The sequence below is a fragment of the Hemiscyllium ocellatum genome, chromosome 2 (genome assembly GCF_020745735.1).
Source record: "Hemiscyllium ocellatum isolate sHemOce1 chromosome 2, sHemOce1.pat.X.cur, whole genome shotgun sequence".
NCBI lineage: Eukaryota > Metazoa > Chordata > Chondrichthyes > Orectolobiformes > Hemiscylliidae > Hemiscyllium > Hemiscyllium ocellatum.
In genome coordinates this window covers 55,998,784-56,025,673 of record NC_083402.1, presented here as the reverse complement: position 1 = coordinate 56,025,673, position 26,890 = coordinate 55,998,784, and the positions used below count along the sequence as shown (strand labels likewise).

The following is a 26,890-nucleotide window of genomic DNA, read 5'->3' as shown; positions in this document are numbered from 1 at the left end:
TATTTCACCTGTGACCTGATCTCTTGCACTGCAGCCTTAGGAGTTTCTTGCCTTGGTGACAATTAAATGTAATAAGAATCATGAGAGGTACTGGTGAGGCACAGAAGTGCTGAAGCCATGTCTCCTTCAGAGTTAGTGTAGAATGAATTCTTATTCGGGTCTAGCAGCTTGGCACTGTCGAGGTAAGTGTCTTTTTTTTTAAAAAAACCTAAGCATTTATTCATCTAACTTTAATCTTTAAGGGAACAATAGTTGCTTTGTATAACCTTTAATGTCAAGTATATACATAGACAAGTGTTGAAGTGAATTTTAAAACTACCATAAATACCTAATAAAGTACATTGTATAATAGTGTACATGCAGCCAAGGAAAATAAGGAAAACCTTTTTTCTGTTTTTAAGCACGATTGCTTTTCTAGGTTTTGAGTCTGGACAACTTAGCTCTTGTGAGTTAAAAATATTTCTGCATAGGGCAATTAAATCTTGGGATTAAAGATGGAGTGTGTAGGGTGGAACTTTGTACTTGGGAATAAGTGGGAGTGTTCTGCAAGTTTGATTCTAAATGTATTTAGTATTAAGGAAAGCCTTTCTAATGCAGCTTGCACTATCAATCGCTTTCCAGCCTTATTCTGTGCATGTTGTAGGCATACTGGTGTAAATTTCTGGGCAAGTTTAGGACATGGATCTCAAGTCTCAGTTGTTAGGCTTTATTCATATCCATAGGAGGTATCCATAGAAAGCTCTGGGCAGCAAATCGCTGTTTATCAAAAGTTTAAAGTTCCCTTGCAGATGCCACATTTCTACATGTGTCATGACTTCTTTTGGGTCTAATTCTCTTCTGTACTCAAACTGAGAGACAAAAACACAAAGTTATTTCCAACAGAGACACAAGTCATGTGACTCAACAGCCCGCCAGTACACATTTGCTTAAACATTCCACTTTTCAAAAAAAACAATTGCAGACACTACCATTGGCAGTTCATAAGGTAGACAATTACCCAACAAGCGTGATCTCAAAGAAAATTATCATTACTTAACAAAACAACCAGTGTTTATATTCAGTCACTTTTTCATCAGTCTGTGCATTTATATTACACTCATCATCTTTAAATCATGTAGGTCTTCAAATGGTATGCATTTATATTGTTTTTGGCTGTTCCTGTGGTACCTGCTCATTCTTTTAGGAGAAAGTGAGGACTGCAGATGCTGAGGAGTGTGGAGAGTGTGGTGCAAGAAATGCACAGCTGGTCAGGCAGCATCCGAGGAGCAGAAGAATCGATGTTTTGGGCAAAAGCCCTTCATCGGAAATGAGACTGGGGGCCAAGGGGACTGAGAGATAAATGGGAGGGGGTTGGGAGTGGGGGTTGGGGGGGTGGGGGGAGGAGGATGTAACTGGGAACACGATAGGTAAATGAAGGGGGGGGGCTGAAGGTGATAGTTCAGAGTGGAGGGTGGAGCAGATAGGTGGGAAGGAAGATGGACAGGTAGAACCATTCAAGAGGCTGGTGCCATGTTGGAAGGTTGGGCCTGGGATAAGCTGGGGGGAGGGAAAATGGGGATGATGAAGGGCTTATACCCGAAATGTCAATTCTCCTGCTCTTTGGATGCTGCTCATTCTTTATCCAGGGAGCATTGTTCCCATTATGAGCGCAGTTTCCACGGTTACTGATTTGCCTGATCCATTTCTGTTGTTGGGGAGCAGTGAACCTCTGGGACTGTTGGTCATTCTGTGCAGGTGTGAGATCACTTCTTCCCGATTTGCTTCTGCAGTGAAGGAGCAGCTTCTCTGCTTGTGATGTGAGATACTTGGTTGTTCACACTCGCTACAAGCTGGTTAAAAACTGCTCATCCCAGGTCCAATGTTACCACATGAGCTGACCTTTGTTGAGAGTGTTGAACTTCTGGATTCTGCTCAGTTCTCCAGTTCTCACATCTTGCAAAGACGTGGAATTTTATCAAAGTGAAATTTGGTTTTCTGTCATTTCACCTTGATTTTGTTACTCACAGCTGTTACTATTTCTAACTTCAGTATGTTTTTGACTATTGGAAGAGTATTTTGGATGCATCCGACATTTCTTTGGACTGGACTAGTTTCTGTGCCTGCAGTAGCTGTGTTTCTCCACTCAAGGATTGCACTGTACATGTCTGTGCTGGATGGTTTGATTTCTTTCTGATTCCTTTTTTGATTTTCATTGCCACTCTCAGCCTTTCCATTTGACTGAAAGTTGTGTGGAAATGATATCAAATCTTGAATTTCCCAATACTTTGTGAAGTGCCTGAGTTCTTCACTTGTGAATTTGGATCATTATCACTCATCACAATGTCTGGAATATAATGACGGCTGTACTGTGCTGGCAAGTACTCTACAATCTCACTGGTACTGATATCAGCTGGATCAATTCCCAGTAGTAAGAATAGTACATAGAACATAGAAAAATACAGCGCAGTTCAGGCCCTTCGGCCCTCGATGTTGCGCAGATCCAAGCCCACCTAACCTACACTAGCCCACTTTCCTCCATATGCCTATCCAATGCCCGGTAAATGCCCATAAAGAGGGAGAGTCCACCACTGTTACTGGCAGGCCATTCCATGAACTCACAACTCACTGAGTAAAGAATCTACCCCTAACATCTGTCCTATACCTACCACCCCTTAATTTAAAGCTATGCCCCCTCGTAATATCTGACTCCACTAGTCACTAGTAATGGGGTAATCAGTCTTTATGAGCCTGAAGACGTCTACCTTAAGCTTCATCTGTGGACTTTCTGGGATGTCATGCTTCTTAAGTAGTTCTTCAGCTTTCTTATCTTGGTAGTTAGTATTTAGCATGAGCACTGCACTCCAATGACAATGACATGTTCTTTAATCTCATTATTTATGCTTGACTTCCTCAGAGAAGACTGAATTCCTTGATACCTTGCCTGGATATCCACCCCTGGGTGAAAAGATTTTTCTTCACATCCCCTCTTTACCGTAAATCTATGCTCTCTGGTTATTTATCCGTCTGTCAAGTGGAAATATTCCTTCCTAATTATCCTATCTATGTCTCCCCACAATTTTATACGTCCACGATCAGTCTCTTCTGCTTCAAAGAAAACAACACCAGTCTATCCAATCTCTTGTCATAACTAAAATGCTTCAGCTAGTAAATCTCCTTTGCATCTTCTCCAGAGAACTAACATCACTTCTATAAATCCAGAATTGTATACGGTACTCTAGCTATGTCGCCACACAACACGAGGAAGGTTATCATCAACGTAAAAATGGAAACTGGCACCGTAATGACATTTCAATTGTCACTCTTATGGACAGATGCATTTGTGGTAGACAGATTGGTGAGGATGAGGTTAAGAATGTTTCTCCCACTTGTTGGTTCTTTCACCACTTGCCATAAACTAAATCAAACAGCAATGTCCTTTCGAACTTGACCCATTTAGGCATTAAGGGTGTTGCTGAGTCTCTCTTGGTGATGGATGTTGCAATTCTCCACCCAGAGTCCATTCTGCATCCTTGCCACCCTCAGTACTTCCTCCAACAGTTGGTCAACATGGAGAAATACTGATTCCAGCAAGAGCAGGTGTGGGAGGCACAATAATTAGCAGGAAGGCTCCTTGTCCATGTTTGACCTGATATCATGACACTTCATGAGGTCTGGAATAATGTTGAGGACACCCAGGGTAACTCTCTCCCATCTATACTGCTATGCCACCATCTCTGCTGGGTTTGTTCTGCCTTTGGGATAGGTCATATCCAGGAATAGTGATGGTGGGACCGTATGTTATTTCTATGGGAATGATTATGTCACAAGGTTGCTTGACTCATCTGTGGTTCCAATCTGTGCGGTTTCAATGTTAGCACTAGCCCCCAGATGTTAGTAGGAAGAATTTTGCAGGGAGAACAGGGTTGAAGTTTTTGGTCATTGTCTCCAGTGCTTAAAACAATGCCAGCTTGTCCATCTAATTTAATTGCTTCTCAATATGGTTCGATAGAACTGAGTTGCTTGGAGTGGTGCTGGAAAAGCCAGCAGGTCAGGCAGCATCCAAGAAGCAGGAAAACCAAGCAGGAGTCCTGATGAGGGCTTTTGCCCCAAACATTGATTTTCCTGCTCCTTGGATGCTGCCTGACCTGCTGTGCTTTTCCAGTACCACTCTAATTGTGACTCTGATCTCCAGCATCTGCAGTACTCACTTTCACATAGCTGAATGCCTTGTTCGGCCATTCAAAATCCATAATCATCTGATGACTAGTCCAGTGACAAAGATTCCCCCTTTAATTCTGTAATTCAAAATTACAGACTGCTCTTTTTCTTACCTTCCCCCTAGCTGTTTCTTTCAGTAGCTGACCATTTTACAGCTCTGAAAATCTTCACACTTTCAGCTACAACATTCCCGACAACACATTGTAAATGATTTGTTTTAATGTCGGCTACAAAAGCATTTACAGCAGGTAGCGGTCACATGGATATGGTAAGTCAAGCCATGCACTAAATATAAATGCAATTCTCCAAACATACAGTAACACCTCAGTCCACTGCTTCAGTGTTACAAATGCCATCCCTTCAAATGAGAAGTTACACTGAGGTTTCATCTACTTGTTCCGACACCAAACGCCCAAACTCTAACACGTGGAAGTTTCCTTCCGAACTACACAGTTTCCATTCTTTCACAGCTGCTGGGTTGAATTTGTTGAACACCCTTCCTAACAGTGTAGTCTGTGTACCCACACCGGATGGACTGGAGTAGTTCAAGAAAGCAGCTTGTCACCAAATTCTTAACTCCAGTTAGGGATGGACAACAAGCCTTGTAACTGATCCTCATTCTCCAGGAGCACAATTTGAAAGAAATTCTGACGATTTGGATTGATTGTAAAAATCCCATTGACGGATTTAAAGAATTGTATTTTCCTGATTTCTTGGCTTCGTAACTTTCTTCATTAACATCATAAGATTAAATAATCATTTCTTCATTCTCGAATCATACAGTGTGGATGGTGGTCCTTTGACCTATTATGCTTTTGCCAGTGCTGTGAAAGAACTATTCAGTTAGTTTGAGTCCCCTGTTCTTTCCCCTTGGAGCTGGGGAAAGAATACATACTTTTTCTTTATAACATATATATGTATGTAACTCCTATTTGAAAGCTAGTCTCAAAAAGTGCTATATGAATGATAACTCTTTTATTCTTTTGTATATTTGGGCAAAAAATGCCAGATGAGCAGCTTTCATAAGGTCAAGGAATCCTGACCTTTTCCATTGTATTGCTATGAGTCAAGTAAGGCAGTTCCAGTAGGATCCATTTCAAAGAGTTTACATTTTTCACACGCAATAGCTGGAATTAATACTTTTTAATATTGACTAGTCACTTTTGAAAGTAAAACACTGATTAAAAAACTAAAATGTTAAAATCTCAGCTGGAGACTCTCACCTTTCTCTGATATTTACATTCAGCCTTACCTTCCCAATAGTAATTGGAACAAAATCAGAAATTGCTGAAGAAACTTAGCACTTACTACTTTAGTTTCAGATTCCAGCATCTGCAGTTCTTTATTTTTACATCTGGGCAGCTGGATTTGTTTTCTCCTCACTATATTAAAGTCTCCTTCCTTAGAAGAAGATAAGAACAGCAGTAAAATACATTAAAGAAGATATCTACTGAATGAATACATGCAAAGAAATTAGTTGCAGTGAGATACAGGCAAAAAATATCTTCGATGCCACGGATAGATTTTGGCTGGAAAGCAACATCAATTGTTTTGATGTTTCCATTCCATGAATATAATGCTAGTGAATTGGGCACCCGTGGAGTTAACCAAATTTGGGTTTTTGTAGTTGTTCACAATCACTCATGACTGGATGTGGCAAGGCTGCAGACCTGAGATCTAATCCATTAGTTGGAATGTCTAGCACTGTCTAGTTTTGCTTTCTCCATTTGGCATGTATGCACAATAGATTCATAAGGAGAAAGTGAGGACTGCAGATGCTGGAGATCAGAGCTGAAAATGTGTTGCTGGAAAAGCGCAGCAGGTCAGGCAGCATCAAAGGAGCAGGAAAATCGACGTTTTGGGCATGAGCCCTTCTTCAGGAATGAGGAAAGTGTGCCAAGCAGGCTAAGGTAAAAGGTAGGGAAGAGGGACTTGGGGGACAGGCGTTGGAAATGCGATAGGTGGAAGGAGGTTAAGGTGAGGGTGATAGGCCGTAGTGGGGGTGGAGGCGGAGAGGTCAGGAAGAAGATTGCAGGTTAGGAAGGTGGTGCTGAGTTCGAGGGTTGGGACTGAGACAAGGTGGGTGGAGGGGAAATGAGGAAACTGGAGAAATCTGAGTTCATCCCTTGTGGTTGGAGGGTTCCTAGGCGGAAGATGAGGCGCTCTTCCTCCAGCCGTCGTGTTGCTATGGTCTGGCGATGGAGGAGTCCAAGAACCTGCATGTCCTTGGTGGAGTTGGAGGGGGAGTTGAAGTGTTGACCCACAGAGTGGTTGAGTTGGTTAGTCCAAGTGTCCCAGAGGTGTTCTCTGAAACATTCCGCAAGTAGGCGGCCTGTCTCCCCAATATAGAGGAGGCCACATCGGGTCCCCTATCAGTGTTCCGAAAAGACCACTCCCTCCGTGACTCCCTCATCAGGTCCACTCACCTGCACCTCCACACACATCATTTACTGCATCCGCTGCACCCGATGTGGCCTCCTCTATATTGGGGAGACAGGCCGCCTATTTGCGGAACGTTTCAGAGAACACCTCTGGAACATCCGGACCAACCAACCCAACCACCCCGTGGCTCAACACTTCAATTCCCCCTCCCACTCCACCAAGAACATACAGGTCCGTGGACTCCTTCATCGCCAGACCATAGCAACAAGACGGCTGGAGGAAGAGCGCCTCATCTTCCACCTAGGAACCCTCCAACCACAAGGGATGAACTCAGATTTCTCCAGTTTCCTCATTTCCCCTCCCCCCACCTTGTCTCAGTCCCAACCCTCGAACTCAGCACCACCTCCCTAACCTGCAATCTTCTTCCTGACCTCTCCACCTCCACCCCCACTCCGGCCTATCACCCTCACCTTATCACCCTCACCTTAACCTCCTTCCACCTATCGCATTTCCAATGCCCCTCCCCCAAGTCCCTCCTCCCTACCTTTTATCTTAGCCTGCTTGGCACATTTTCCTCATTCCTGAAGAAGGGCTCATGCCCGAAACGTCGATTCTCCTGCTCCTCGGATGCTGCCTGACCTGCTGCGCTTTTCCAGCAACACATTTTCAGCAATAGATTCATAAGGCTGGCATCTAATTTTTTACATACACGTGGCGCTGGCATCCTGTACTCTTAATTGATTAAGAGTTAATCACATAGCTTGGTGATACTGATGGAGGGGAGGATCCACCCATCAAATGATGATGGGTTATGGTTGAATTTTTTCTCGTTTTTCATTGGATGTGGGTGTCATTGGCAAGGACAACATTTGTTGCACATTCCTAATTGGTCTGAACTGAATCGCTTGGAAGGATACTTCAGAGACAGTTAAGAATCAAACAAATTGCAGTAGGTCACAGTCAGCACAGATCATGTAAAAATGGCTGATTTCCTTCCCCAAAAATATTCAAGAACCAAATATTTTTACAACAATCCACAATAGTTTCATGGTTATCATCATGGTCATCAATACTCAGATTAGCGTTCAGTTTTTTATTCACTCATGAGACATGGATATCTCTGGCTGGCCAGAGATTTATAGTCCAACCATAGTTGCCCTTGAAGATGGTGACTTGACCCAAAATGCCCTTAGGGATGGAATTCCAGGATTTTAACACAATGACAGTGTAGGGACAGTGATATATTTCCAAGTCAGGGTGGTGAATGGCTTGGAGGGGAACTTTCAGGTGTTGGTCTTCCTGTGTATCTGCTTCCCTTGTCCTTTAGATGGAAGTGGTCATGGGTCTAGAAGGTGCTGTCTAAAGATCTTTGGTGAATTTCTGCAGCACATCTTGTAGATAGTGCACATTGGTGCTCCTGAGATTTGGTAGTGGAGGGAGTGAATGTTTGTGGATGTGTTGCCAAGCAAGCAGTTGCTTTGTTCTGGATGGTGTCAAGCTTCTTGAATGTTATTGGAGCTGTACCCATCTGGGCAAGTTGGGAGTATTCCATTCGACTCTTTACTTGTGCCGTGTGATGGTGGACAGGCTTTGGGCAGTGAGTAGTTGAGAAACCCACTGCTGTATTTGCAGCCTCTGACCTGCTCTTATAGTCTTATATGATGAGTCCAATGAGTTTCTGGTTAATGTTAAGCCTCAGGCATTTGATAGCTGGGGAATCAGTGGTAACACCATTGAATGTTAGGGGGCAGTGGTTAGATTTTTTCTTAATATGATGATCATTACCTGGCAATTCTGAGGCTTGAATGTTGCATATCACTTTCAGCCCAGATATTTTCCAGATCTTAGTGCATTTGGACATGGATTGCTTCAGTATCTGAGGAGTTGCAAATAGTGCGGAACATTATGTAATTATCAGCAAACATTCACATTTCTGTTGATTAAGTAGCTGTGGATGGTCGGGCTTAGGACACTGTCCTCAGGAGCTTCTGCAGAGATGTCCTGAAGTTGCTAATGACTGACCTCCAACAACTGCAACCATCTTTCTATGTGCCAGGTATGAGCAAGTTAGTGCTGAGCAGGTGCTGCTTGATAGTACTGTTGATGACACCTCCCATCACGTTACGGATTATTGAGAGTAGACTGATAGGGTGGTAATTGGCAGTAATTCTAATTATATTCCTCCAACTACCAGAACAGAAATTGAATTCCCGTTCCCAGAGCTTTAACCACTCTCTGTAGGTTACTAGTCAAGATTAGAGTGGTGCTGGAAATGGACAGCAGGTCGGGCAGCATCCTGATGAAGGGCTCCTGCCCGAAACTTTGGTTTTCCGCTCCTCGGATGCTACCCTGACCTGCTGTGCATTTCCAGCACCACTCTAATCTGTGATCTTGACACTAATCTCCAGCGTCTGCAGTCCTCACTTTTGCCTTTCTCTAGGTTACTAATCAAGTCACTTTCCTAACTACACCACCATATCTCTACCTTGAGGCATCTTATTGATGCTCAGTTTTGACCTGATCCATCTGAATGAAATCTCTCCTGCTTAGCTAAGGGGTAGTGCCACACAACATGATGGAGGGTATCCTCAATATGAAAGTGAGACTTTGTCTCCAAAGGGACTGTCTAGTGGTCACTTCTACCGATACCATTATGGACAGATTCATCTGCAACAAATGGGTTAGTAAAGATGAAGTAAAAAAGATGTTACTTTTGCTCATATTGCTCCCTGTGCAAATGTATCTGGCAGATACATCCCTAGGACATGGCCAGTTAGGTCAACATTGGTGTAGCTGGGCTGTTTATGTTATTGAACCTAGAGGTTATCTGACCCTGTGTACATTCAGTTCTCTTGCTCCTCTCCCTGTTTCAACGTGGAGCAATATTGATTTATGAGTTGACGGAGGGTCCTTGCTCCTGTTTGATTTTGTAAGAAATCTCATGAAATCTGGATTCTAGGTTGAAGACTCCCAGGGCACTCACTCCTATACATTATTGTGATCCTACCTCTGATGGGTGTGAATTGCCAGTGAGAGAGCAGGGATGACAGTATAGGGGTTTGAGAAAGTAATTGTACTGTTTTGAAACAAGTTTTGTAAGGACGACTTTGTAGAGTCAACTGGGCAGGTTGTGCATTTTTTATGTCTAGTGCCTAGGTCAATACACGATGATCCTTTCAGTTTTATTCTTAAATGTTTTTTGTACAACTTTGATACAACTGAATGGCTTGCTCGGCCAATTCAGAGGGTATTGTAAAGTCAACCACATATAGGTAGCAGTATCGAAGCCCAGCAAATATCCACCCTCTAAGAATATTAGTAAACCAAACTTTTTGTTTAAAATCAAAACCTGTTGTTTTCACTGAGACTAGCCTTTTAATTCAAGATTTATTTGATTAATTGAATTTAAGTTCCCTGGCAGCTATGATGGGATTTGAACTCATGGGAACAATTTTTCACATGGATGGGGGATTTTGCAGCCCAGTATCTGAAGAGGCAGCTGGGAAATACTTGCTCACCAATCAGAGCAATTCCATAGCCATTTGGAACTTGTGTCCCTTACTTGTATGGCAATCCTGCTTCAGACAACTGCCGGCTGATTGAATTGGCTATTAGCTCTGTAATCTCCACTGGTAACAGTTATCTTTACTCAGCGGGTTGTGAGTTCATGGAATGCCCTGCCAGGAGCAGTGGTGAACTCTCCCTCTTTATGGTCATTTAAGCGGGCATTGGATAAGCATATGGAGGTTATTGGGCTAGTGTAGGTTAGGTAGACTTTGGTCGACGCAACATCGAGGGCCGAAGGGCCTGTACTGCGCTGTATTTTTCTATGTTCTATGTTCTATGTAGGACTGCAGCAACAGTGCCCATCATATTCCCTGGGTAAATGCAGAAGGGAAGGGAAGTAAAGTGAAGTGAGGCAAGGCAAGAAGGAAAATCATAATCTACTCAAACAGAGTCCATGTAAGGGAAATTGCATCTGACTAATTTATTTGAGCCTTTCAAGATAGAGATGAACCAATAGATATGTAGTACATGGAGTTCCAGAAGGTGTTCAACAGGTACCTCTCAAAAGGTGAAGTCGAAGAGCCTACAGTGTTGAAGGTAGTATATTGGCAGCCATTGCCTTGCTTTGCTGTAGTACAGCCGCAGTAATCAGCAGCCTCTCTTGCTGCTCAGCAATCCTCAGTCTTGGGGAAGGGTTTCTTGCTGAATGGCACTTGTGTCTAAATGGGTCAGACTAACTGAGGGTCTTCCAGAGGCAATTTGACTCTCTTTGGCTTGAACATCCAAAGGGCAGAGAGGGCAGTCATGCTGGAGGTGGAGGACCCAGTCATCTCTCCAGTGCCCTGAGTGGAAACTGCTGAAGGACCTGTATGTGGCCCAGCCTCTGACTAAGTGCCTGCTGGCACCACTATGTCTCCTGGAGCCACGTGGACACTTGGACTGGGGTCAAAACTCCCCATAGCCTATTTTGCCATGCCTTTGGCCTTGGGGACCAGTGGCTGGCACAATGGATTGCAGGGGTGTGTGTCCATCCAGGGTACCCTGAGTATGCTGAATCTGGCTCTGTGTGGCAACAACCTGTCCTTGGAGGCAGAAAGAAGGTCACATGATTTGCTGCACTGCTGTAACTTCTGGGCAATGAGGGCCATTGCTGACTACTGCTACTCTCTATGCATTAGTCTGAAGTCACTGATTGCCAACCACAGAGTCCTCTCCTGCCTGGTCCTGAGCAAGTGTTTGGTCTCTGACAGTTCTAAGAGTATCAGCTGTCCAGCTGCAGAGTTATTTTAGTGAAGTCCTCACTAGACATGTATTAGTGTTCTCTATCACAATAAGCTGGTGGTGAGCACAGGAGGCAGTCTTGCTGGTGGTGCAGCTTCCCCTATCACTGACCTAGAAGAGGGAAGCCATGTCTGCACCACCCCATCCACCAAGACCTGCAGAGTTCTGTCAGGGAATCATGATGCCATTTGTCCCTTTGCCAGTGGTTTTCGTGTTCATGACTAGAATGCCAGTGCTCATACAGATGCATTTTGAAGATGGCACAGGTACAAGGGATGCCATCATTTCAACTGCAATACGGTGAGCGGCTTGTTGTTCATGGAAGGGCACATGGTAAGTTGGGCTGTAAACTGGACGAGACAGATACCATGGGGAGAGGATGGTAATTAATACGCCCAGCTTGGTAAGAAACAGTGATGGAAATCACCAGGCCTTGTGATAACAAACTCTTCAAGAAACTCAGTGCAATTCAAACTTAGCCAAAAAAAAGTAAGGTTCAGTCTGACATTTTGAACACCCTTTGACCCTTCCATGATTGTGTTTGCATTTCTTTATCCTAACCAGCAAGCTACAAACCTACCTCTCAATTCTTTATATTTGCCTATGTCTGTTCATTGTGAAGTGAAAGGAGTGTTACGCCATCTTGTGGTGAAACCAAACTGAGTTGATGCATAAAATGCATGTATAACAATAGTTATTAGGTAATGAGATAACCACGTATTAGTACATTGATAATGCTGAACAAGCAAAGACTGTTAAGGTGAATTAATGAAGCCTGTAATATCAGATGAAAGCATTTTATTAGTAAAGAGTCAACTGCATTAATAGCATTCTCTGGCCATAAAGTTACAATCAAGGAGGGTTATTTTTGACAGATAATCAAATAATTTTATTATCTGTTCTTTCTAAAAATATAACTGACAAATATATATTTTTTCTGATTATGCATATTTTTTGCAACATTGACACTACTTGGTTGATGAGTCCAATGAATGGTTTAAGGTGTAACTTAATATCATGTGATGCACTGACCAGAAATGATTTAAATTCATAGCATTGTAGAAACCCTACAGTGTGGAAACAGGCCCTTTGGTCCAATAAGTCCACACCAACCCTTCGAAGAGTATCCCACCCAAACCCATTTCCCAACCCTACATTTACCCCTGACTAATGCCCCTAACCTACACATCCCTGAACACTATGGGCAATTCAGCATAGCCAATTCACCTAAGCTGTGCATTTTGTATTGTGGGAGGAAAATGGAGGAACCCTGACGAATGCCCCTAACCTACACATCCCTGAACTCTATGGGTAATTTATCATGGCCAATTCACCTAAGCTGCACATCTTTGGATTGTGGGAGGGAACTGGAGCACAAGTCAGAAACCCATGAAGACACAAGGAGAATGTGCAAAGTCCATACAGACAGTTGCCCAAGGCTGGAATCGAACCTAGGTCCTTGGTGCTCTATGGCAGCAATGCGATCCACTGAGCCTCTGTTCCATCGCAATGGTTACTTAAGGAATAACTGTGCCTTGGAGCAACATGAATGATTACATTAAAGGCAGATTTTTGTGATTCCCTATAGGTGGCTTCACAGGTCATGGAGCTCATCAAATTTTCTGGGAGGCCTTCCCATCACCCTCCCACTGACTTGTCCATAGTTTTATGTCAAGCTGACTAGGCCAGGGCTGAGAACATATTGCTGTCTGTCACACTAATTGTTGCCTTTAAGTAGCCAATTTAAGGTAGATGAGAAGTATAAAGGGCCAGGCGAATGTTTGATAAGTTACCCTTGGGCAACAGGCAGGAATGGTGGGGGTGTTTGCCTCCTTAAAGACACATTTTCCATATCAGGCACATATGATTCATGCTGTTCATTCACATTATCCTTTCATACTTAAACTTAAAGATGAAGTTTCTGGAGGAAGTGATGTTTAAATTTCCACTGGCTGTTGCAGCTGTGATTCATTAAGAATTCCATAATTTTCTACAGTCTGCCTCCTGCACTCATCGGCAGCTCATTGTGATAGAGAGTGTAGGTACACAGTCTATTGAGCACTTTCCAACAGTTCATCCTGCAGTGAAGCAAATTTAACCTGTGCCACCTAGTACAAACAAAGTAGTCTCAAAATTGGACAATCTACTTAGAGTGAATTTACTCTTTCGATCTATCTGCTGCCATCTTGTGTTAGATTCTGAGAAATACAGCCTGCTTGCCCATAATACAGAAACCAAATTGGGCAGCTAGGACCCCAATATAATTTTTAGGTATCGATGGGAGCCTTTGCCACACACGTTCCATCATTGCTACCCTAGTGTACTGCTTAAGTAGAAGTAATTAAAGTAATGAATCTCAAAATATTTGAAAAAATGTTTGCTACAATTGGAACACCTGATTGATGTATAAAATTAAAAATCACACAACACCAGGTTATAGTCCATTAGGTTTAATTGGAAGCACTAGCTTTGTGGACAACAACCTGATGAAGGAGCAGCACTCCGAAAGCTAGTGCTTCCAATCAAACCTGTTGCACTATAACCTGATGTTGTTTGATTTTTAACTTTGTACACCCTAGTCCAACATCGACGTCTCCAAATCCTGATTGATTTATACAAATACCCTGAAGGATCCTGAAAATCTCACACATTGTTATTCCCTGATGTGCTTGTCATGTGGTATTCTGATTATCTCTGCCAAATCATAAAAATGATAGATTGCTTATGTGATGAAGAAAAGTTAAATATTCTGCTAAATGTCAAGCTTTTAACAAAGTGTTTTGATAATATTAAACAATGTTGATATATTTCCAGTTAAATTATTGCAACTGTTATCTTCAAATAGCAAAGTAATACTTTCACACTGAATTTTCTCAATACTATTTCAGGAACAAGTGATCCATATGTGAAATTCAAAATAGCAAGGAAGGAAGTTTACAGAAGTAAAATAATTCATAAGAACCTCAATCCAGTTTGGAATGAAAAAATTTCTCTTCTGATACAAAACATTGCAGAAACTGTGTATATAAAGGTAGGTAAATCTCTAAACATCCCTGCTTGGCAATTATAAGTGAGAAAACATCAAAAAGATGAAATAGGTTTTGGGTGATGATGCAAAACAGGCAACTGCAAATCCCCCACCCAATTTTTGTTTCCATTTATGTCATAAGTCAATGAATGAAAGTTAAAGTGACATGCAGATGGAATTTAACTTTGTATAATCCAAAGTGGTCAACATTTTGTGGATGGTAATCAGTTTGTCCCACAGTTTACCTACCAAATTGTTGAGGTTTCACATTGTCACCTGTTAAGTTCACCCTCACAGAATCTGATTACGTTTCTGATGTTAAGTGCATAAGTGAACCCAGAGAAATTATAAGGGATTTCATGTAGATTGTGTAATTCTATAATTTGTCTCAAAAACACATAGCCAACTAAATTCAAGGATGGATCTCTTTGACATCTTCAAACCTTATATTTTTAACTGCTACATCAATCCAAAAATTGTTTTGACCAAATTGGTGAAAAACCTTGATCTAGTTTGATCAGAGAACAGTACAGCACAGTACAAGCCCTTCAGCCCTCAATGTTGTGCTGACCTACTCTAAGATCAAACTAATCCACATACTCTTCATTTTACTATCATCCATGTGCCTATCCAAGAGTCGTTTAAATATCCCTAACGTATCTGATTCTGCTACCACCTCCAGCAGTGCATTCCATGCACCCACCACTCTCTGTGTAAAGAACCGAACTCTGACATCTCCCTCTAAACTTCCTCCAATCACCTTAAAATTATGTCCCCTCGTGATAGCCATTTCTGCCCTAAGAAAAAGTCTCTGGCTGTCCACTCTATCTGTGCTGCTCATCATCTTGTGCACTTCTATCAAGTCACCTCTCATCTTTCTTCACTCCAATGAGACAAGCCCCAGCTCACTCAACCTTTCTTCATAAGACGTACCCTCCAGTTCACACAGCATCCTGGTAAATCTCCTCTGTACACTCTCTCTAAAGTTTACACGTCCTTCCTATAATGAGACGACCAGAACTGAACACAATATTCTAAGAGTTGCAGCGTAACCTCGTGGCTCTTAAATTCAATCCCCCTGCTAATGAAAGCCAACACACCATACACCTTCTTAACATCTCTATCAACTTGGGTGGCAACTATGAGGCATCTGTGAATGTGAACCCCAAAATCCCTTTTATTGTGCAAATTTTCTTCCTTACTTGCCTACTTACAGGCAAAATTGAAAAGTGTGGCAATGGAAAAGCACAGCAGGTCAGACAGCACGCGAGAAGCAAGAGAATTGCCATATCGGGCATAAGCCCTTCATCAGGAATGTACCAACAAAGGTTGCCCTCCAAATGACTTGTATAATGTTTTGGAGCATCTTGATACTGTAATAATGTACCAAGTAAACAAAATTCTCTTTAAGTATCCAGAATTTTTACCTTTTTTGAACAAAATGACAGCTATTGGGTTTTTAAAAAAATGTTAACAAATTCTTCAAATCTGAAAACAAGTGAAAATGCTGATGAACATAAAAATTTCACTTCTGTCAGGGGATGAAAAGCATTAGAAGTGAGCATAAGAACTGCATTAACAGTATTGTGTTATATCATTGAGATTATGCACTCCACCTGCTGGCCAGTGTGATTATTACATCAGGAGAATTTCTTAAAGTCAGTTCTGAGATACAGTAGAACCTCCATTATCCGAACGAGGTGGGATAACTGGAAACAAGCGGTAATTTAGGAGTGTCGGTTATCCAAATTTCTCGATTATCCGGCAATGCACGCCATAATAACGTTTAACTGATAACTTAATGCTGAGTTGCGTAATGCCGTTTTTACAGGACCTTAAGATCTTATTCGGATTATCCAAAATCCAGATAATTGATGTTTGGATAATCAAGGTTTTACTGTAATGCGATAGTTCCATTCTGGTACGATCAAGCATTATAGGAAAATCATGCAATAGCAACACCAGTTAGGTACATTAGTCAGAGGGAAATGGGTCTGGATGGGTTACTCTTCAAAGGATCGGTGTGGACTTGTTGGGCCAAATTAACGCACTGTAGGGGAATCAAATCTAATCTAATCTGATCAGTCAAACTAATGGGACTGGAATTGTGTTACAGCCAATACAGATAAGGAAGTTTGCGTTCTACAAATAACAGTCTAAATTCTTCAATCTTGTTAAAGCAAATCTGCATTGAAAAAACACACGTTTTCACCAAGTGACTGTAGTAACATAACCAAATTTTTCCGAGGTTTTTTTCTACATGTTCATATATTTACTCTTATGGTTTTAACTATTTATGTAAAATGGTGAAGTGGAGGAACAGTCAGTAATTACAGGCTGGGATTATTTTTATTATTTTTAAGGAAAATTTTGAGGAAGTTCATGAAAGTCATTTATGTTGGCAGTTTCCCCAGCCTTTACCAAGTCACCAAAGATTAATTAAGAGGGAAAAATAAGATATAATTAAACTAGTTTTGCAAAACATTTATTTATGGATTATAATTCAGAACAAAACTTCTACTTTTTGGAATTAAAGTTCTGTTTATAGTTAAGTAGGATGGGAACACATGATTGCGAAACTACTAATCAATACCAAAGTAAATGAATTAAGTTGATTACCAGTGAAAGTTTATTTACAGTTATTCTATGAGGTTAGAATTGAAAAGGAGTGATCCATCCCCTAAATTATAATTGAGCCAGGGAGCCTGGAGGAACTGTTGTAAAACTATTAGTTATGTCAATTGTTCATATGAATTATAGAATCAAAGAGTTGTGTTGAAGGTGAATAATTTCATTTGGTTCCTGATAAATCTTTTGGAGAACTGAAGTGGTGACCGGAGGTCCAGGGTGAAGTGAGTGAACCTTCAAGACTTCATAGGATAAGGAAATGCTGAGGAGATAGAGGGTGAGTAAAAAAATAAGCCCTTCCCCATTCCTGAAGAAGGGCTTATGCCCGAAACATCGATTCTCCTGTTCCTTGGATGCTGCCTGACCTGCTGCGCTTTTCCAGTAACACATTTTCAGTTCTGACCTCCAGCATCTGCAGTCCTCACTTTCTCCCCGAGTAAAAAATAGAACTGAGTTCAAAGCGTAAATAGCTATAAACAAACAATTATTTTTAAAAATGTTATTTTTTTAATATACTGTAGCGTTTCTTACTGGGTCTGAAGAAGAATCATACAGGGTTCAAACTTTTAACGTGTTTCTCTCTTCTCAGATTCTGCCAGACCTGCTGAGTTTCTCCAACATTGTCTGTATTTGTTAATGGGTTTACACTTCTGCTGTGTGTTTAAAAATCTTTGAATTTGTGTCATAGTTAGATGGTTCAGTTTATTCTATTTTATCTTAATTTCTTTTCTTGATAGACTTCAGTATATTGCTAAAGCAAAATCTGCAGCATTGCATTCAGCTTTTTGCAGTGGGAAACCCCTTTGTTAAAACCAAAACAAATAGATCATGTTTTTATCAAGTCAGGTTTCAGTTTGGGATAACAGCAGTAATAGCATCAGTTAAGGTCAGAACCGTGTGGCTGGTTCAGTTCAGCCAAGTTTCTAGTTAATGGTAACACCCAGGATATTGATAGCGAGGTTTGAGCTGTTGTAATTAACTCTTAAGGAGCAATAGTTAGATACTTCATTGTTCGAGGTGGTTGTTGCCTGGCACTTGTGTGGTTCAGATGTTACTTGCCACATTTCAGGTCAAGCCAGGATGTTATATTGATATACAGCATAGAAATAGGCTCTTCAGCTCACCATGTCTATGCTGACCAACAAACATGAAACAACACCAATCCCATGTAGTTGTTTGGGTCTTGCTGTATATGGACACTAACTGCTTCAACATCAGGAGAGTCACAAATGTTGCTGATTATATGATCATCAACAAACATTCCCACTTCTGATCTTTTGATGGAAAGAAGTCATTGATGAGATAGCTGAAGATGATTGACCCTAGGAAAATACCCTGAGGATTGCTGTAGACTGGGATGATTGATTTTCAAAAAACACAATCATCTTCCTTTGTGCCAGGTCTGAAGCCAATAAGTGGTGAGTCTTTCCACTTATTTCCATTGACTCTACATTTGCTGGGGCTCCTTGATGCCACACTCAGTTGATATCAAGGTGATCATATTTACATCACCTTTGGAGTTCAACTCATTTGGCCAAATTTGGACTAAGGCTGTAATGTGTTCAGAAAATGAATGGCCTGGGCCGAACTCAAACTGAACATCAGTGACCAGGCTATTGTGAAGTAAGTTCTGCTTATTAATATTGTTGATGACACCTTCTGTTAATTTACTCGTGATCAAGAGTAATTACTGGCCTGATCGGATTTGTTCTGGTTTTTGCGTACAGGACAGGCCTTGGAAAATTTCCACACTGTTGCATAGATGTCAGTATTATAAATGTACTGGAACCGCTTGGCTCGGGGCTCCGAACTATTGCCAATATGTTGTCGAGACACAGTTTGCAGTTCCAGTGCTTTCAGCCATTTTTTTGATGTGTGGAGTGAATTGATTTGGTTAAAAACTGGCAAATGTGTTTCTCAGAACCCCCATGATAAAGCTGAGAACCACTTGGTACTCCTAGCTAAAGGTGGATGCAAATCATCGAGTCTTATTTTTTGCACTGAGGGGGAGGGCTCCTGCATCATTGAGGATGGGAATATTTGTGGAGCCTCTTACTCCTATTAATTGTTTCATTGTTCACCACCATTCCCAACTGGATGTGGCAGGACTGCAGAGCTTAGATCTGACCTGTTGTTTGTGGGTTTGTGTTTGGGCAATTGCGTAGCCTGTCTGTTGCATGCTGCTTCTATGTTTTTTGCTGGAATGTAGGCTGTATGGCACCTTCAACAAGCTGACACGTAATTCTTAGGTACGCTGGTACTACTGCCAGCATGCCTTGCTGCATTCTTCATTGAACTCAAGTTGATCTACTGGCTTGAGGATAATGATTGAGTAGGGGATATGATGGGCCATGAAGTTACAGATTCCGGTTGAATTTAATACTGCTGCTGTTGATGGCCCAGAACACTACTTAGATGTCCAGTTTCAAGTTGCTAGATCTGTTTGAAGTCTGGACCATTTAGCACGGTAATAGTTCCACACAGCACAGTGGAATGAACTCCCTGAAAAGATGCTATAAATCAGAAACAAAGACAGAAATTGCTGGAAAACCTGAGCAGACCTGGTAGCACCTGAAGAGAAAAATCAAAGTTAACGTCTCAGGTCAAGTGATCTTTCCTCTGAACAATGGAATATATTCTCAATATGAAGGTGGGACCATGAGGTGACAAATCATAGACTAACAAAACTGCGACAGGTGGATTGGTGTAGACAAGGAAAAGTAGATGATTATTTTCCCTTATTGATCCCTTTACCACTTGCTGCAGACAGTATCAAGGCTACATTCCACTGAGTGTGACATCAAAGAGCTCGAGCAAAACCAGAATCAATAGGCATTGGGAGCAAGCTCTCCACTGGTTGGAGTTATACCTGACACATAGGAAGGTTGTGAGATTCAAGATGGCAGCAGTCTGAACAGTCTGCTGTGTTAGACTCTGTGCCATACCCTGGACAAGGTGAACTCCTATCACCACCACCCCCTATCCCCCACCTGGGCCACTAGTCACTCCTGGAGAAAGTCGGTAGCTTGAAGCTGGTAGAGTACCTAGAGCCCCTTTAAATTAAACATTAGAAGGTCTGGTGCTGATATGAAGGCATCCAAGGGAAAAGGATTGAGGGGAGTGCAGTAAGCAGGGCACTCGCCTACTATGTAGGGCACATGTGGAGCCATTACCTCAACTTCTGTGGTGATGCCCTTGAGTCCAATGGAGCAGCAGCATCCACTCACAGAGTTTACAATACTCTGTGTAAAGATAGAGGGAGGGCTAGAACCAATTACTGCCATGCTGGCAAAGCATGAGCAGGAAATCTTGACCTTGGATCAGCGCTTTGAAGTCGTGGAACAAAAGACCGCAGGCTCTGAGGCCGCAACGGAGAGCTCCGAGGGGCAGGTTCGAACTCTAGGAGGCCAGGTTTGGGTGCTGCAGGAACAGGTAGACAACCTCGATTTTCGAGGTCGGAGAAAATCCTTACGAATTTTGAGCTTATCTGAACAGGAAGGAAGGAGAAAGTCTTGCTGAATTCCTCAAGGGATGGATTCTGGTGCTGCTAGGCCTGGGGATTGAGTCAGGCTGTGTAGGTGTGGAGCAGGCCCACTGGATCGCATTGCGCAGGTCCAGGCCAGCTCAGCGCCCCTGCTCGGTCCTAGTGTGACTCCAGCAGTACAAGGAAAAGCATTTAGTGATTGAAACAGTCAGAAGACTGGGAGAGGATCCACAGGCTTTGGCTTATAAAGGCTCAAAATTAATTTTTTTTCATGACTTCTCTGGGGCTGTAATAAAGGAAAGGAAGACCTTTGATGAGATAAAATTTTATCAAAGGTGTTGGCTTTGAGACTGGAGAAGGTGTTGCCTGTTAGTATAAAAGAGGACCAGATGGGTTTTATCAAGGGCCACAGCTCCTCTAATGATATCAGCCGGGTATTGAATATGGTGCAACTATGTCATCAGAGAGCTATTCCAGGTCTGGTGGTCTCCCTAGATGCAGAAAAAGGCTTTTGATCGGGTGGAATGGTCGTATCTCTTTGCAGTTCTACATTGTTTTGGTTGAGGAGAGGCCTTTGCTAGATAGGTGGCAGTGTTATATAAAGCCCCTAAGATGGCTGCTATTACAAATGGGGTTAAGTTGTCTAATTTCGATGTGGAGAGGGGTAGCCGACAGGGATATCCCATATTGCTGCTACTATTCACCTTGGTACTTGAACCACTGGCAAAGGCTATTCGAAAAGACACTGAAATAAGGGCACCAAAGGTGGGAATTGGGGAACACAAAATCACGTTCAATGCAGATCATGTCTTTCTGTTTCTAGCTAACCCAGAAAAGTCCATAACGCGGTTAATACAAAAAATTAAATTACTCGGTAGCTTTTCGGGATATAGGATAAATTTCACAAAATCGGAAGTAATCCCCATGGGACAGTTGGTGGAGGTACCGAAGATGGAGGGCAGGATGGAATTTCCTTTTTGATGGTCACAGAAAACTTTTCTCTATTTAGGAATTTTCTCTATTTATTACTCCTCGTTTCTGGCAGCTGTATGGAGCTAACTTTGTACAGATGTTTGAGAGGATAAAGCAGGGCTTGCAGCAACAGGAGGGACTGCCCATATCATGGCTTGGCCATATAGCCTGGATTAAGATGAATATTCTCCCTCGGTTGCTATATCCGATATCTCAAAAATACCTCAAGTCAGTTATAGGAAGGGGGGAAAGTCTCAGATACAGTCACATGGATGAGTTAACTCCAGGAAAGGTAAGAGAGGTAGGCACCTAGTGCAGGAGCTTTTTGTGGATATAGCCATTTCAAACAGGTGTGCTGTTTTGGAAAATGTAGGGGGTGATGAATTCTTAAAGGAACATAGTACAAACAGCCAAGTTTCTGGTATTGAGACTGACTTGAATGCAACGAGGGGTACATTAGCTTCCAAGAGATCAATTGTGTTAGGGCATTCTCTAGTCCGAGGTACGGACAGACATTTCTGTGGCCAGCAGTGAAAAAGCAGAATGGTGTGTTGTTTCCCTGGTGCCAGGATCAAGGATGTTTCAAAGACGGTGCAGAATGTTCTCACGGGGGAGAAAGGCCAGCAAGAGGTCATTGTCCACATTGAAACCAAGGACATAGGAAGGGAAAAGGTTGAGATTCTGAACGGAGATTACAGAGAGATAGGTCCTCGATTGTAGTAACATCTGGATTACTCCCAGTGCTACGGGCTAGTGAGGGCAGGAATAGGAGGATAGAGCAGATGAATACATGGCTGAGGAGCTGGTGTATGGGAGAAGGATTCACATTTTTGGATCATTGGAATCTCTTTTGGGGTAGAAGTGACCTGTACAAGAAGGACGGATTGCACCTAAATTGGAAGGGGACTAATATACTGGCAGAGAAATTTGCTAGAGCTGCTCGGGAGGATTTAAACTAGTAAGGTGGGGCAGGGTGGGATCCAGGGAGATAGTGAGGAAAGAGATCGATCTGAGACGGGTATAGCTGAGAACAGAAACGAGTCAAACAGTCAGGGCAGACAGGGACAAGGTAGGACTAATAAATTAAACTGCATTTATTTCAATGCAAGGGGCTTAACAGGGAAGGCAGATGAACTCAGGGCATGATTTGGAATATGGTACTGGGATATCATAGCAATTACAGAAACATGGCTCAGGGATGGACAGGACTGGCAGCTGAATGTTCCAGGATACAAATGCTACAGGAAGGATAGAAAGGGAGGCAAGAGAGGAGGGGGAGTGGCATTTTTGATAAGGGATAGCATTACAGTTGTGCTGAGGGAGGATATTCCCGGAAATACATCCAGGGAAGTTATTTGGGTGGGACTGAGAAATAAGAAAGGGATGATCACCTTATTGGGATTGTATTATAGACCCCCTAAGGAGATCTCAGCTATCTGTAAGAATAATAGGGTGGTTATGGGAGGGGATTTTAACTTTCCAAACATAGACTGGGACTGCCATAGTGTTAAGGGTTCAGATGGAGAGGAATTTGTTAAGTGCGTACAAGACAATTTTCTGATTCAGTATAGTGGATGTACCTACTAGAGAAGGTGCAAAACTTGATCTACTCTTGGGAAATAAGGCAGGGCAGGTGACTGAGGTGTCAGTGGGGGAGCACTTTGGGGCCAGTGACTATAATTCTATTAGATTTAAAATAATGATGGAACAGGATGGACCATATCTAAAAGTTGAAGTTCTAAATTGGAGAAAGGCCAATTCTGATGGTACTAGGCAAGAACTTTTGAAAGCTGATTGGGGGCAGATGTTCACAGGTAAAGGGATGGCTGGAAAATTGGAAGCCTTCAGAAATGAGATAATGAGAATCCAGAGAAAGTATATTCCTGTTAGGGTGAAAGGGAAGGCTGGTAGGTATAGGGAATGTTGGATGACTAAAGAAATTGAGGGGTTGGTTAAAAAAATGAAGGAAGCATATGTAAGGTATAGACAGGATAGATTGTGTGAATCCTTAGAAAAGGAAGTAGGAGTATACTTAAGAGTGAAATCAGGAGGGCAAAAAGGGGACATGAGATAGTTTTGGCAAATAGAATTAAGGAGAATCCAAAGAGTTTTTACAAATACATTAAGGACAAAAGGGTAACTAGGGAGAGAATAGGCCCCTCAAAGATCAGCAAGGCAGCCTTTGTGTGAAGCTGCAGAAAATGGGAGAGATACTAAATGAGTATTTTGCATCAGTATTTACTGTAGAAAAGGATATGGAAGATATACACTGTAGGGAAATAGATGGTGACCTCTTGAAAAATGTCCATATTACAAAGGAGCAAGTGCTGGATGTCTTGAAATGGGTAAAGGTGGATAAATCCCCAGAACCTGATGAGGTGTCCTGTAGAACTCTGTGGGAAGCTGAAAAAGTGATTGCTGGGCCTCTTGCTGAGATAGTTGTATCATGGATAGTCACAGGCGAGGTGCCGGAAGACTGGAGGTTGGCTAATGTGATGCCACTGTTTAAGAAGGATGGTAAGGACAAGCCAGGGAACTATAGACCAGTGAGCCTGATGTCGGTGGTGGGCAAGTTGTTGGAGGGAATCCTGAGGGACAGGATGTACATGTACTTGGAAAGGCAATGACTGATTAGGGATAGTCAACATGGCTTTGTGTGTGGGAAATCATGTCTCACAAACCTGATTGAGTTTTTTTAGTAAGTAACAAAGAGGATTGATGAGGGCAGAGCAATAGATGTGTTCGATATGGACTTCAGTAAGGCGTTCGACAAGGTTCCCCATGGGAAACTGGTTAGCAAGGTTAGATCTCATGGACTACAGGGAGAACTAGCCATTTCGATACAGAACTGGCTCAAAGGTAGGAAACAGTGAATGGTAGTGGAGGGTTATTTTTCAGACTGGAGGACTCTGTACAGTGGAGTGCCACAAGGATCGGTGCTGGGTCCTCGACGTTTTGTCATTTACATAAATGATTTGGATGCAAGTATAAGAGGTACTGTTAGTAAGTTTGCAGATGACACAAAAATTGGAGGAGCAGTGGACAACAAAGAGGGTTACCTCAGATTAGAACAGGATCTTGACCAGATGGGCCAATGGGCTGAGAAGTGGCAGATGGAGTTTAATTCAGATAAATGCAAGGTGCTACATTTTTGAAAAGTAAGCCTTAGCAGGACTTATACACTTAATGGTAATGTCCTAGGGAGTGTTGCCAAACAAAGAGACCTTGGAGTGCAGGTTCATAGCTCCTTGAAAATGGAGTCGCAGGTAGATAGGATAGTGAAGAAGGCATTTGGTATGCTTTCCTTTATTGGTCAGAGTGTTGAGTACAGGAGTTGGGAGGTCATGTTGCAGCTGTACAGGACATTGGTAAGGCCACTGTTGGAATATTGCATGCAGTTCTTGTCTCCTTCCATCAGAAAGATGTTATGAAACTTGAAAGGGTTCAGAAAACATTTACAAGGATGTTGCCAGGGTTGGAGGATTTGAACTATAGGGAGCGCTGAATAGGCTGGGGCTGTTTTCCCTGGAGCGTCGGAGGCTGAGGGGTGACCTTATAGAGGTTTACAAAATTATGAGGGGTATGGATAGGGTAAATAGGCAAAGTCTATTTCTTGGGGTTGGGGAGTCCAGAACTCGAGGGCATAGGTTTAGGATGGGAGGGGAAAGATATAAATGAGATCTGCAGGGCAACCTTTCCACATAGGGGGTGGTACATGTATGGAATGAGCTGCCAGAGGAAGTGGTGGAGGTTGGTACAATTGCAACATTTAAGAGACATTTGGATGGGTATATGAATAGGAAGGGTTTGGATGGATATGGGCCAGGTGCTGGCAAGTGGTACTAGATTGGGTTGGGATATCTGGTCAGCACAGATAGGTTGGACCGAAGGGTCTGTTTCCATGCTGTACATCTCTATGACTTTATGACTCTAAGTCTGCTTTATGAGTTGTTAACCAAATTTTCAAATAATGCACAATAATGTGTAAGCATGTCGGAGAGTGGTCTTGGAACTGCAAATTTGTATCATTCATTAGTCACTTGTTAGTTCTTTTGAGTCTTCCATTTCAAAAATAACCGAAAGTAAGACGTTAGTCTTATACAAGATCAATGGTTAGATTATCACATAATTATTGCTGAAAGCTGCTAAGGCAAACTGGTAACGTTATTCGTTAAAGTATAGCCAAAATTTCAAAATAATTATAGAAAAGCACTGTTATAAAGATGCAAGTCAGGTGTTGTGTTATCATTACACTCTTGGCTGGCTTGAAGGTTTCTCATTCTGAGTTGAAGGTAATGAATTCTTGAACTCAACATTCAGCAGAAGTGACAGTGATTGCAGTTGAATAGTAGCGGCTTTTCTTTCACGGACAGACTGAACAGAATATGCGCGGGGATGACGTGAAGGTTCCTTTTGCTTTCTCTTTTAAGGCACTGTAGTTTGTGACCATTGGTAGCCTGATTCATTACTGGTGAAGGGCTTTTGCCCAAAACATTGATATTCCTGCTCCTGGGATGTTCCTGAAGAAGGGCTCATGCCCGAACCGTCGATTCTCCTGCTCCTTGGATGCTGCCTGACCTGCTGCGCTTTTCCAGCAATACATTTTCAGCCCTGGGATGCTGCCTGACTTGCTATGCTTTTCCAGCACCACTCTGATCTAAACTCTGGTGTCCAGTATCTGCAGTCCTCACTTTTGCCTGGTTCATTACAGCAGTCTGAACTAGTTTGCCTTTTTCTAACTCCCTGTTGAGAACTTCCCCTCTTGAATGGTGTCATTCATGGAATTCTGCCAAAATGGTGTCTCGTAGCTTGTCTTATCACAGTCGAAGCAAATGGCTACTATATTAACTTTGAACCATTGTTTATTCAAAATGGAGTTATTTACGCAGGATTTCCCTGTGATATACTTTTAAATTCTAAGTATCTCATTTTGTATTTCTAGATGAGGTTACACATCGGGCAGTCTGCTATTTTGAATTTAGTCTGCTTTTAGTGATTCAACAAAAGCATTCATTTGACATCTGGTGGATGCCTGTAAGGTTTTGTATCTATATATTTTAAAGATAAATTCACGTTGTTTACAGTATTATCATTTATATTATAAGTACACAGTCATGTCAAGACACAGACACAATCATTTGGCAAGCAACACTTGGTTGGTCACGTTGGCTGCAGACAATGATGGACAGAGCATTGGCCAGTCACACAGTAGTTCAAGCTTTGCTTAAGATGTCATAAAGCATAGAATTGATTTTGATTTAAATCTTTGACTGTTAGGCAACAGGAACTCATTGAGAATTCCGATTCAGTTATGCCCTCAACTGTGCCCGGTGAGTAATCTGTCAGCTTTCTCTGGTGGGTTTCTATGTTATTGAGAACCTCTGGACCAACTCTGTTTGGCTGACTTGAAT

At 42.2% G+C, this 26,890-nt stretch overlaps 1 protein-coding gene across 9 annotated transcripts in view; it reads left to right on the top strand.

Annotated features, from left to right (window-relative positions):
* LOC132823183 (multiple C2 and transmembrane domain-containing protein 1-like) overlaps positions 1–26,890 on the top strand; it is a 646,464-nt gene that overhangs the window by 259,758 nt on the left and 359,816 nt on the right. For all 9 annotated transcript variants that reach the window (XR_009645516.1, XM_060836773.1, XM_060836799.1 and 6 more), the window contains one exon: positions 14,256–14,398. Coding sequence is in view for 8 of the 9 variants with exons in the window: in XM_060836773.1 (XP_060692756.1) it covers positions 14,256–14,398 (143 nt within the window). In the remaining variant the exon portion in view is untranslated. The remainder of the gene's footprint in view (positions 1–14,255; positions 14,399–26,890) is intronic.